General features: G+C 33.9%; 1 protein-coding gene across 1 annotated transcript; it reads right to left on the reverse strand.

The window, feature by feature from the left end:
* Positions 1–2,224: 2,224 nt before the first annotated feature.
* On the reverse strand, positions 2,225–5,872 carry LOC112496351 (uncharacterized). The gene is made up of 2 exons (XM_025093710.2): positions 3,437–5,872; positions 2,225–3,356 (listed from the first exon to the last, which is right to left on the reverse strand). The coding sequence occupies exons 1-2, from the start codon at positions 5,525–5,527 to the stop codon at positions 2,472–2,474; spliced, it is 2,976 nt and encodes a 991-aa protein (XP_024949478.1). The 5' UTR covers positions 5,528–5,872; the 3' UTR covers positions 2,225–2,471.
* Positions 5,873–12,914: the final 7,042 nt, after the last annotated feature.

Consider the following 12,914-nt stretch of genomic DNA (forward strand, 5'->3'; position numbering starts at 1 on the left):
ATAAATTAAAGTTAAATTTTACTCATACACTACCACTAAAAAACACGTGACAGAAGATCTTTAAAAACTCAGTAGAACTTAGATCAGGAGAAGATCATATTCCATAGTTCATTTAGTTTCCAAAATCTCTACTCAAAGTATATCCAAACAATGCATCAAAAATAATAAAATAAAATTGAATTAAATCCAAATATGGATAAAACTTAAATAAGACTTGTTTATTAGTTATTTGTTTAACAAGTTCATAAATTTAAATTTAAATTTAAATTTTTGAACATTTAATATCAAGCATTATATGACTCTGGTTAGTTCAAAATACTCCATTCACAAGATCAGGATCCTCTAATTCTAACTTGATTTCTGGAGATTAATTGCAACTTTCCCTACAATTTTTCTTTTGATGTCAAATCTTTAAGAAAATAAAGTGATGAGTTTTCGGTGAGAGTTTTGACATCAGAATGGTAACAAGAAACGAATGAGAGTAGTTTATTTAGTCAAAATTTTTGTTTTCATATTAAGAGCATCTTCCATATTTATTGTTCTTTCGCAACTCTCTCAAATATAAGCTAAACGAAACGCTCCCAATCCCTTTTACGAGATTTTATCTACTAAACCGGATTTATGGACTTAAAACTCGCACGGAGCACAGCCATTGATTGGACCATCATCAATACTTTCCAAGCACATCTTACCCTTGATGACGTCATCCAGCTTCAACGTGGTCAGGGGATGGTGTCGATAACTGAAATGGTCGACGTGCTGTAGGCCTTGGTGATATTTGATAAGCATCGAAGCGCATCCAACACCAATCTGGAAATCGTTTGAACCCCCTGTGTGTTTGCTTACAGAAATCGAAATGTGGTGTATCTGAATCACTAGATTCCGATTCTTTGATAAACTTGAAAAAAAAACAACCTGAGAGTAGGGGCATGTGAATCCAGCACTATGTACTAATAAGCGAAGCAAATTGAATAGTTTTATCAAGTGGGGAATCTCAGCTGTAGCTAACAATTTGACTGCGACTAACTCATTGCTCGCTTTACTAAATGTTAGCCCCAAATCGATTAAAGATCAATCTAGAACCACCAAGATCACACTAAACTCTCTGATTAATGATTTAAGAACAACAAATTGTAACACACAAATGGCTAAAAGCAGAAACAAGCAATCAAGAGACTCAAATCATTATAGAGGTTCAGCCTGGAGATGACCTACATCCACTGAAGAACAGAGCAGCAATTTTATTTCAATCACAGAGAACAAGATACAAGTCTCATGAATAAGTTACAAGCATTCTCAATCTGATAACCACAGCCTCTAAGACTATATACACAGATGTGGAGGACTCTAGAAAGATTGCAAGTTGGCCAGCCGTGTTATAACAAACCCAGAATCTTCCGGCCATTATAACAGCCAATAACGGCCTTTAGCACGTGCTGAACTTGTGACTTGGATAAGTAATCAAGACGATCCCCAAACCTGTCCTTTTGAGCTGAAGCTTAATAAGTAAACACAGGTGATAGACAGGAGTTTCTCTTATTGAAAATAACCGACATCGCATGGCCGTCGTTTTGCTTCATTTGCTGTTCCAACCCGCGTGTCGATTTCTAAAAGCCGACAAGTCCTGCACACCTTCAAACACAAACTGACAAAGCAACACCTTCTGGAATCCAGTTTCAAGCTCACACTTCAACACTAGACAAGTAAAATATGCACTTAATAAATAAATTTGTATAATTTTAAACAAGGGTCGGGTTACGCGTATTGATTTTGAAAGTTTGACAGATCGTTTTATTAGGTTTTTTTTTTCAAATATTGCAACTGGAATCAAGTATATTATTCGACGATTTCATTATTAGTTAATGAACTCCGTTTTAAGACAACTCAGAGTTCATTACGACTGGAGTTTGAGGTGCATTCGATCATTCAAGAAAATAAGAGAATTAATGATGAGTAGCACTCAGCAAATGTAGCAAATGACTGTCCTCGCAAGAACATGGTCCTAATTGTATATAGTCTGTAGATCCCATTCGAAACTTTTTTGTCTTTTTTAAGGCTGTAGATCGCAATGGAAATTTTTGTTAAAGGGAGCCTCACTGATATAAAAGTGTTTCATCCAATAAAATGTTGATCTGTTTGATTATTACTGGCAAGGGTAGAGAAGCTATTCTGGAAACTAAGCAAGCAAATTAAAGGAAAATATGAATGAATGATGGATATATAATGAGTGCAATTTTCAGATGTCGTCAAGAAATTCGTAATTTACAACTTATTGTTCATTATACTAGACAAGTAACATATGCATTTAATTAGCAATAAATTTGCATAAAAATTGAGAAATGGACTAAACTGCATCTGAATCAATACAAATAATGAAAATTATTGGAAAGGTCGGTGAAAACTTACGGAGAAGAAAATTAAGGGGGAATTAATGCAAATCAAAATATTGATGGGTAAATGCATGAGCATGGCTACAATTTTGGGATTTCATGATCATCAAGAAATCCAGTGGCCGCACTCTTCCACTTCAATTCCAGGGCTTGATCAAAGCGCTTTGCTTCGGATCTCAATTGTTCAGAACCGTAGCTAGATAACGAGTCCTGTGCTCGCTTCTTCAGGTTTTCAATTTTTGCCTTTCGTTCATTGATCTCTGTAGAATGCTCTGCTATCTCCTTACGGGGCTCAAAAAAGGGGCTGTCCTCGATCAAACGTTCATTATATCGCAGGAAAAATGCAACGGCAGCTATGCTCTTGACATGATCCAAGGCAAAATCAACTCTAAACCCTACTCTGTCAACAACTTTCAACATAAGCCACCACGTAATAATTGAGTGCTCTTGTATATCCATCAGTAAAGTGTTGCTCATTTTATCCGTAACGTAACAGAGATAGGAAAGGAATATTGTCTTCACATTTTGTGTCCAGGGGCAACTGGCACCGAAATCTCCGAATTTGTCAAGCAGGTTTTTGAGAACTTGGGCATAACCACGACTGATTTTATAAGCTCCCACATTCACAATCTCATCTGCATACACATCCAAATCCTTAAGCACAAGGTCATCAACTTGAATCATATTATGTATCATTCCCCTTGTTGTTGACTTCAACCACTCCTCATCATACTTCACTAATAACGCTTCTATAACTGTTTGATTAATTTCTTTCAATTCATCAAACATATCCAGTTTAGTGCCCTCTACCAGCTGCTGTTCCAATACGGTTAAGGATTTCTTATCCTCCTCAGTCAAGGATTCCACCATATCTTTGTGACTTAAGCCTCTTCTCTTTCTAGGAATCTCTCTATTTATGTTTCTCGAATCGACATCCTTGCACTTTCCTTCAAGAAACTGCATTACCTACAGGCAAAAATATAGATTATTAGTTAGATAATCTGAATAAATAAACGTGATGTGCCTCTCCATTGAATTATATATACCTCAGAAAAAACACACTGTAGATCGACAACAAAGTGGCACTTTTCACAATGATAAACACATTCTCCAGCTTGTCGTCTAGTCTCGCAAGCATCACAACAATACTCGTCATCATCGAAATCATCAAAAATATCATCAAAATTATCCTTGATGGTGACACGATGATAGTGAATATCATCACGTTGAATGGTTTTTGGTAGTGGACAGCACAAAAGATGGCGATTGAAGTTGCATTTCACACAACGTACGTAGAAGGCATCTAGATTTAGAGAGGTATCCCTATTGGGAGGGATAAGCTTACAGCCATGACATGTTGGAGTGTCATATAACTTCTTGAACAGAGTAAGAGTGTGGTCATGAACTGATGATTCAAGTTTTATTGAAGGAAGGAGTAAAGAACAATCCAGATCTAGATTGAAACTGCAGCCTTTACAGCAATAACTAAAGCCCTTGTAGTGCTTACCACAAGCATTGCAGTGATGATGTTTCCTAGAAGAATGGTCTAGAAGGGTGAGAGGATGTCGGTGGAAGGGATGCTGTTTTTCTTTCGGTAGCTCGGCACAAGACTTGTGAAGATAAAATTTGCACCCATCACAACCATATATTGGGTTGGTACCGATATTTTCCTCGCAGGCAAGACAAATAATACCATCGTTATTCCTCTCATTTTCAATGAGAAACAATAAGTGATGGTGGCTGAAATGATTCATCTTCACTGCTTCATCAATTCGTAGCCCATTGATTACGCAACGTACATGCGCCTGATAGTCAAAATCAGCACAATAATAAGTGGGATCCTCCTGATTCATATCTTCATTGCAAACAGCACAATGATGTTGATCAAAATTATTTTCGGAAAGTGTTTCAGTCCTTAGAGTGAGAAGATGCCCGTGTTGCTTGTCCAAAACAGTTGGTGGTAATGGGCGAGGGCCACACTGGACGTGAAAATTAAGTTCACACTGCTCACAACGCATAAAGAAAGCACCATAAGTTGTACGATCGCATGCCTCACAATCTGCATTGTAGGACATATCCTCAATAAGAGTAAGAAGATGCTCATGACCTTTGTACTCTATGGTTGCCTTCAAAGATATACATTCAGGATGTAGGTCAAAGTCAGACTCTTCAGTCTCTACCAAAACAGTTTGTTGTAGCGGCTGAGGGCCACATTGTAGGTGAAAATTGAGGTGACACGCCACGCAACGCATAAAGGGAACACCTTGGATATCGAAACTGCATGCTTCACAGTTGCTATGGTGGGACAAATTCTCTACAAGAATAAGAAGATGTGGATGGCCCTTGTACGTAATGCTTGGCTTCAGAGAAGCGCATTCCGGATGCAAGTTAAAGCCACACTTTACACATCGGTACCTCAGATTTTGAATGTCGAAGAGACAAGCATCACACCGATATTTGACCTTCTTCTTAGAGATGGAGAGTTTTAGACAATGGCGCGGGTGAAATGGATGCTTGATTTCTTGAGGAAGTTCACGACATGAGCTGTGGATGTAAAACTTACACGGAGCACAGCCGTAGCTTGAACCATCACTAATTGTTTTTAAGCACAATCTGCAATTCATGACGTCATCCAGCTTCAGCAAGGTCAAGGGATGGTGATGACTGAAATGTTCGACGTGTTGTTGATCTTGATGGTATTTGACGAGCTTCGAAGCGCATCCAACTCCAATCTGGAAATCGCACAATTCACAGCAGTACCTAAACCCCCAGTGTCTTTCCTTACAAAAGTCGCAAACCAGTGGATCTAATTCACTGGATTGATATTCGTTTATAAGCTTGAAAAAACAACATGGGAGGTAGTAACTGATTTGAAACTCTCGCGGTAAATCAACACATGATTCGTGGCAGAGAGGAGAATGGGGCCAGCAGGGCTCACAAATGTAAAGACTATCCTCGGCTGAAACTGTTTCGTCGCAAAGATAGCAAAATTTTCCAGGACGTCTACAGTTGATGCACCTTCCGAATTTACCAGCAGAGAAAGGTTTACTGCAGTGATGACAAAGAAGTTTCCGATTTTTATTGTTATTATCACGAAGTGTTAAAGGATGTTCGTGGAAAATATTTTTGATATTCATCTCTCTTTATTTTGTGTTTTCCTGGCTAGCTCACTCTTTCTCTTACAGGTACATCTCACCCTCTGTTTCCCAGTTCCCTCTTTGTTTTTACAAGCAAAGCAAAGAAAATCTTTTCTTCTTCTCTCCCTTTTTTTTTTTTTTTTCCGTTCAATGTTTAACACACCCCCTATACCAATCACCAAATACTTGGTTGCTGCTAGTTTGACTTTATTCATTTTTTGAGACGAGTAACATGCACAGCGATCGGATTTACGCCTCGTTTTCTGTTCTAATTTTGGTTAAAATATTCTGCAAATTGGGGTTAAGTTCATTGTATTACAAAACTTGGTCGGTCGGTGATCCAATAATTAGAAGAAAATGGACAAAATCAGTACATTTTAGATATTCAAAAAACTTTTGTTTTAAGTATCAAACATGGCATGTGTCTCTTCGATTTCCATTATCAAGTTTTTGGAGATGTACAATTTCCAACTTTTAAATCCTCAACCCATATTTGGTACTTTGACTTTGTTCCAATGAGATATGAAATTTATATTTGTAAGAAACTAACGAAAAATAAGGTTACACACGCCTTGTTTTTGGCTGTTTCACAATTTGGTTTATTAAGTCCAATTTGATAATAAAGTGTTGTAATCGCGAAAAAAAAAAATTGTAGCCAGGAGATAAATGATTATAATGTGTGATGAATATGAATTTTAAATAAAAAATATTTTATAAATTTTTTTTTTAATCTTGTAGTGAGCTAAAATTAACTTAACTTCAAAAGTACAGATTTAACAACACTATACCGAACCTTAGTTATTACTTTATTTATAATTTTTTTTAGTAAATGAAATTAATACCTGTTTGGAATAATTTGTAAGAGAAATAAAAAGTAATTCTTAAAAGTTAAAAGTGAATTTAGGTATTTGGTTTAAGAGCAATGTTAGTGTCAGTCGCCTTTGGGAACGACTGATGCAATCGCGCTTCCAAAGGGGACAAGTGTCCCTTTCCTTGCTTTTTGTGCTTGATTAATGATTAAACGCTTTTATTATAGTTTCAATTTTTGCCATTAGTATGAATTATCAATAATACCCCTTATAACGCAAACACCCTTTATATATTTGTTTAATCTATTTCCTGGAACAAACAATTAACCACAAAAAAAAAGAGGTTTATGAATAAAAATACGGAGTCATTACTACATTAAATTTATTAAAAAATAATACAAGTAAAAATGATTTTCATTATTAGTCACCAAATTACTTGACAAAAATATTAATATTTATAATAAAAATTTTACTTAAATCTCCTAAATCAATTATACGAAGCAATTTGAATATCTAAATCAAAACTTAAGCTCAAAATTTGTTAAATATATTCTATTAATAATTAAAGGATCTATTAACTTCACAAAAAATATCAAGTTATTTGTAAATATCATAATAAAAGAGAAATGTTAAAATAAGAAGTGGAATATTGGTGTTTTTTTTTTTTAATCTTATCTCCAAAAAATAAAATTTTAAGAAATATTTATGTAAGGGTGTCACTGGTATGTGTTAATTTTTTGTCTCAAGAAATAGATTAAATAAATATACAAGGGTGCTTGTGCTATAAATGGTATTACTGATAATCCATACTAATGGCAAAAATTGAAACTATAATGAAAGCGTTTAATTAAACACAAAAATTAAGAAAAGGGACACTTGTCCCTTAGAAGCAGCAACTGCATCATTCGCTCCTAAAGGTGATTGACGATAGCACTACTCTTGGTTTAAAATTGCCCGCAGTGAAATTCATCCTACAATAGATTTTGGGAAATAGGGAAGAGGCTACAACCTTTATTGAGCTTGGTGCACGCATGTAAACTTTCCTACTCCTATTGTTTATTGTGACAATATCAGCATTGTTGTGTTGTGGAAGCGTCATTGTGGTTTGATATCACTTGTGCGCAAATGCGGAATCAATACACACCAAATATTTATAGAAAAATAAAGGACACAATAATTTTAAGTGATTTGGCAATAAAGCTTAAGTCCACGGAGGCAAGAGCGAATAAATGTTTTACTAATAATTAATAGAGTACAAATTTGAGTAACGAAACCTCACTTCCCAAATACTCAAATACATCCAGTACTCTCATACACTCTTGAAAGAAACATTTTTCCCAAGACACACATTCCCTCATATCTCTACAAATAGTACAAAACCCAATTGAGCATCCAAGGAAACACTCTCCTAAATTTTCTAAGAGCTTACTTGCAGGTACTACCTCTCTCTGCACTCTCTCACAGAGAACTCTCTCTACACTCTACATTTTGGGATGATTTATAAAGGGTAAAAATCTATTTAGTCCCTGTATTTTATGATTAGTGTCTATTTAATCCCTGTATTTTTAAAAATACCTTGAAACATCCCTACTATTAAAGTATTAATATCCCTACCGTTACTTTTTATTTCTTTTGGCTTACTTTTACAATATTACCCTTTTATAATAATTTTTTTGTTTGAACATTAATAAAAAGAAAATAATTAAATTATCAATTTAACCCTAAAAATAAAAATAAAAAATTTATTAATTTTTTTGCAAACACCATTTGCACGCTTGGTAGTTTGCATATAATTTTTTACTTTTTTGACAATTAAAAATTAATATAATTTTTTTATTTTTTAGGGTTAAATTGGTAATTTAATTATTTTTTAATTAAGGTCCAAACAAAAAATTATTATAAAAGGATAATATTGTAAAAGTAAGCCAAGAGAAATAAAAAGTAACAATAGGGGTAGGGGTATCAATACTTTAACAGTAGGGATGTTTCGAGACATTTTTAAAAATATAGGGACTAAATGGACACTAATCTTAAAATATAAGGACTAAATGAACTTTTACCCTTTTATAAATGAAAAATTACTTCTCTATTTATAGCCAAAATGGTTTTACTGTTGCACCAAATCCTTTGTCAAATTGTCAATCAATTCGGCAACTAAATTCTTCAAAATTGACAAATGCATACATGCGGTGCCAACCCCTCCAAATAGTCAAGTTTTGTGGCTTATGCATGTAACTTCCAAATTGTCAATTTTTGGTTCCTACTCTTGTCGTTAATTTGCATGTGAGCCACATTTTTATTTGGACTTTTCAACAGGCAGTACCTCTGAATGTTACGTTTAAACTTAAAGAAAAGAAGATGTTTGATAAAATTGTTTGATGAAATCCTCAAAGACGACTCTTTTTGGGTAACTTAGAATTCATAATTTTGAAAATTAAAGAAAAGACACTACTAGTGTAGGAAACCATTATCTTACTCTTTAAATTCATTAGATTAATCTAATTACATTTTCAGCCAATGGTTATCATTTATTACAGCTATAGATTGCACTAGAAATTTTTTTAAAGGGAGCCTCACATATGCATATATGAAAAAGGTTTTGCAGTCGTATGATACAATATTGATCTGTTTGATTATTACTAGCTAGTAAACGTAAAGAAAAATTTCCTGAAACTAAGCAAGCAAAATCTTCAATTATAAAAAGAAAATAAATAAATAAATAAGTACTATTGTTGGATCTCAAGCCAGTAAAGAATCGATTTGATCTCCCAAGATCCACTCTAGGTCACTATATACTAAGATTGACAACAAAATGAAATGAATCTTGATGTCTATAATGAAAGTTATTGGAAACAAATCAAACAATTTAATTATAACAGAACCATACCCATGTGACATTAAAAATTTATATTGGTTCAGCCAGAAGAGTGCGTACATCCATTGTGAAAAGAGAAATGATCTTTCACTATTTTAGAGTTTTACAAGAGACAATATTGTAGAAGAAATGTATCTGAACTTCGCATAAGAGAATTGATCAGGATAAACCCATGAAAAACTAGCTCATCTATTTCTGGGTTTGTTACCAAAATCCAGAAGTTTCCTGCATGCATAAAGTCTTAATAGCCATTTGAACCGGCTGATGTAAATGTGTCAGGGCTACATGCATTTTGTTATATAAAATGGTAAATGAAGTTGCCATATTGAGAAAGTGAATCATGTGTTAAATCATGTGAGTCACTTATCTTTCTAGCCGGCATTATGTAAAGGTCATACATTCTTTAAAACTCTAGAATAGACATGTCATCAAGCCAAAGCCAACATGTTGGAAACATCTTGAGATCACAATCGACTTGTTCAACACGATTACAAACTAAGATTTGAGCTTCACCCTTCAACATTCTCCACTTTGAACTCAAATTAGTTACTCCTTATCTACATCTTCTCACCATATATCTATAATCTACGTTCTATATATAGTAGCTAAGTTCAGGCAGAACTAAAACTCAACACCTGGTACAACAATGGTCACCATGTCTGCAAGGTTGTCATTAATGTGAATTTTTACCAACTTCGCCACTTATTTTGACACTTTTAACCTGATAAAGTAAAGTTTATATCAATGTGTTTTGTCTTTTAATGGTGTATGTGATTCTTGCTCAAATAGATGGCATTTTGACTATTATAATGAACCATCATTTGCTTATGTTCGTACCCTAACTCAGTCACCATCCTTTTTAGCCAAATTTCTTTTTTCATGGCTTTTACAGATATACTATATTCAGCTTCAGTTATTGACAAAGCAATAACACTTTGCAATGAAGCTTTCTAGTTTATAGTACAATTGCTCAATATGAAAAAATAACCAGTCAACGATCTCTTTTTGCCAAGATCCCTTGCATAAGCAGAATCCACAAAGCCTACCACTCTGACATCATCTTCCTTTTTTACTCCACGCAACAAGCTATAATCAGTTGTACCACTAAGGTACCTTAAAATCTACACAACCTTCTAATGCTCATTCCCTGAATCTACCATATACCTACTCGCAACACTCATTACCTACTCTGACATATTTCTGTTGTGACAAGTATAACATACCCTGCTTTCTATCTCTTATCAATTCTACTCTAAAGATCTTCTTTACTACACCTGGATCATTCACTTTAAATGCACTCTTCAATTTATGTTTTAAGTCATTTATCTAATCCATATGCCTACAAGTTAAAGCATGTCCTTAACATATAGCAATAGATAAATCTTGCAATTTAAGTATTTAAAGTACACACAACAATCAAAATTACACTTCTGAAAGTTCCGTTCAATCATGAAACTATCAAATCTCAAATGTCATTGTCTTGGAGATTACTTAACTATATAAAGACATTTTAAGATGACAGGCATGATCAGACCTCTTTGGATTTACGTAGCCTTCAAGTTGAGCTATAATAATCATTTTATTTAAATCACCATGCAGAAAAGTAGTCTTAATATCCATTTACCCAAGATGCCTATCATTTATGGCAATAAGTGCTAATAAGATCCTCAAATATCAATGTCTAGCTACTGGAGAAAATGCCTCTATAAAGTCTATGCCCTTATTCGCGTGAAGCCTTTAGCAACTAGCTTGGCTTTGAATCTTTGTGTTTCAACACCTGCAATTCCCCCTTTAAATTAATAAATCCATTTACACCTAACTATCTTTCTATTTATAGGTTTTTTTAATTAGATCCCGTGTATGATTTTTAAGTAATCATTACATCTCTTCATCCACAACCTTATTTCATTCTTTTAACTTATCACTCATTACAACTTTCGAGTAAGTTCTTAGCTCATCACTATAAACTTCATATGCTGCTGTTAATACAAATGCAATTAAATCTGAATAGGCATATCTCTTTGATGGCTTGATTACTCTCTTTTCTATATTTGTAACGAATTGATAGTCTCTGATTCCTTGGTCACCAATTGACTCATCCTCTGATTCATAAATCTCTGTATTAAATATAGACTTTGATTCAACTCTTGCTTTTCTTTTGAACTTAAACTTGATAACTTCACCTCAAAATGAGTATTCTAATCCTCATCATTAGGCCCTGTGATTTTTTGTTTCAATTAAGCCAAATTTTGGAACATTTCAGACTCATTAAATACAATATCTCTGCTTCTAGATGACTTTAAATATGTGCATCAGAGCTTGTAACCCTTCACTCCATCAAGATAGACAAGAAATACACACTTTAAAGCCTTATGTTCTAGTTTACCTTGTTTAATATGTGCATGTGTATTCTCATACAAGAATAGTCTGCTAGTTTACCAGACCATAGTTCAATTGGTGTTTTGAAATTTATTCTTAATGAAGGACTTTTATTTACTATATAGTAGGTTGTAAATAAGGCTTTAGCCCACAATGTTATAGACAGCTTTCAATGAATAAGCATGTACCTTACCTTATTAATCAAAGTCTTATTCATCCTCTCAGCTGTCAAACCTCTTATTACAAAACTCTAAACATTTGTTAGTTCTCAAACTTTTAACTTTTCTATTTGTTTGTGTTTCAACTAATGTCTTTCAAGCTTTGAACTAATCAAACACATCATTTTTACTTTTCAAGACATACACCCAAACCATCCTAGAAAAATCATCAATGAGAGTTAAGAAAAACTTAGCTCCCTCTAAAGAAATTGTCTATTCTAACCCCCCACATATCAAAATGGATATAATCTAAAGTCCTTTTAGATACATGAACACCAATATTGAATTTGACTTTTAAAGACTTGCCTAAACCACATTCTTTAGAGAACTTCAACGTCTCTATCTTATCATCTCCTAAAAATCCATGTTTTAATAGGTCTCTTAGGCCATTTTTTCACTCATTTAACCTAACCTCAAATGCCACAACATTGTCTTATCTAAATTCTATTTTGACACCCCAATATCATCTGTAATAGCACTTCCTTAAAGAACATGCAGGCTACTATTCATGCATTCTTTCATTAAAAGCATATATCCCTTTAATACCTTTAAGGAACTTAACTCAAGTTTAACTAGGCATAATATCTTATTAAGCATACCAAGAGAAATAAGGTTTCTTTTCATATTCGGTGTATGCCTTACATCCCTTACCTCTCTAACTATGCCATCAAATGTTTTTCAACCTAATTGTACCTTTACCAACTACCTTACAACTAGCATCATTACCTATTACAATTATCCTACAATTATGAGCCTTATTGTTCATGAATAAGCTCTTATTAGGACACATATGGAATGAACAACTAGAATCTAGGACCTAATTAACTCTTGTTTAACCATTTGTTGCAATGAAAACTCCAGTTAAGTCATAGCCATCATATTCTTAAACCTTTGATGCAATAGTAGTATCAGTATCACCACTCTTCTCATTTAAATCTTTATACTTGTTTTTCCTCTCACAACAATCTTTCTTGAAATGAATTTCCTTGTGACATTGAGAGTATTTTAAGTTATTTGGACTGTATTTAGACCTCTTTTTCTTTCCTGTGCCACTTTCTAGTTTTTCATGTCTTTTCCTTTCTGTCAAGTCTTCATCTTCTTTAGAT

This window comes from Citrus sinensis, chromosome 7, assembly GCF_022201045.2.
Source record: "Citrus sinensis cultivar Valencia sweet orange chromosome 7, DVS_A1.0, whole genome shotgun sequence".
Classification (NCBI taxonomy): Eukaryota; Viridiplantae; Streptophyta; class Magnoliopsida; order Sapindales; family Rutaceae; genus Citrus; species Citrus sinensis.

Excerpts from the sequence above, each read along its gene's own strand:
- LOC112496351 (XM_025093710.2), bottom strand. The coding sequence starts at position 5,527 with ATGAATATCAAAAATATTTTCCACGAACATCCTTTAACACTTCGTGAT. Across the intron at positions 3,357-3,436 it reads TACAGTGTGTTTTTTCTGAG|GTAATGCAGTTTCTTGAAGG; the intron begins GTATATATAATT and ends TTTTGCCTGTAG.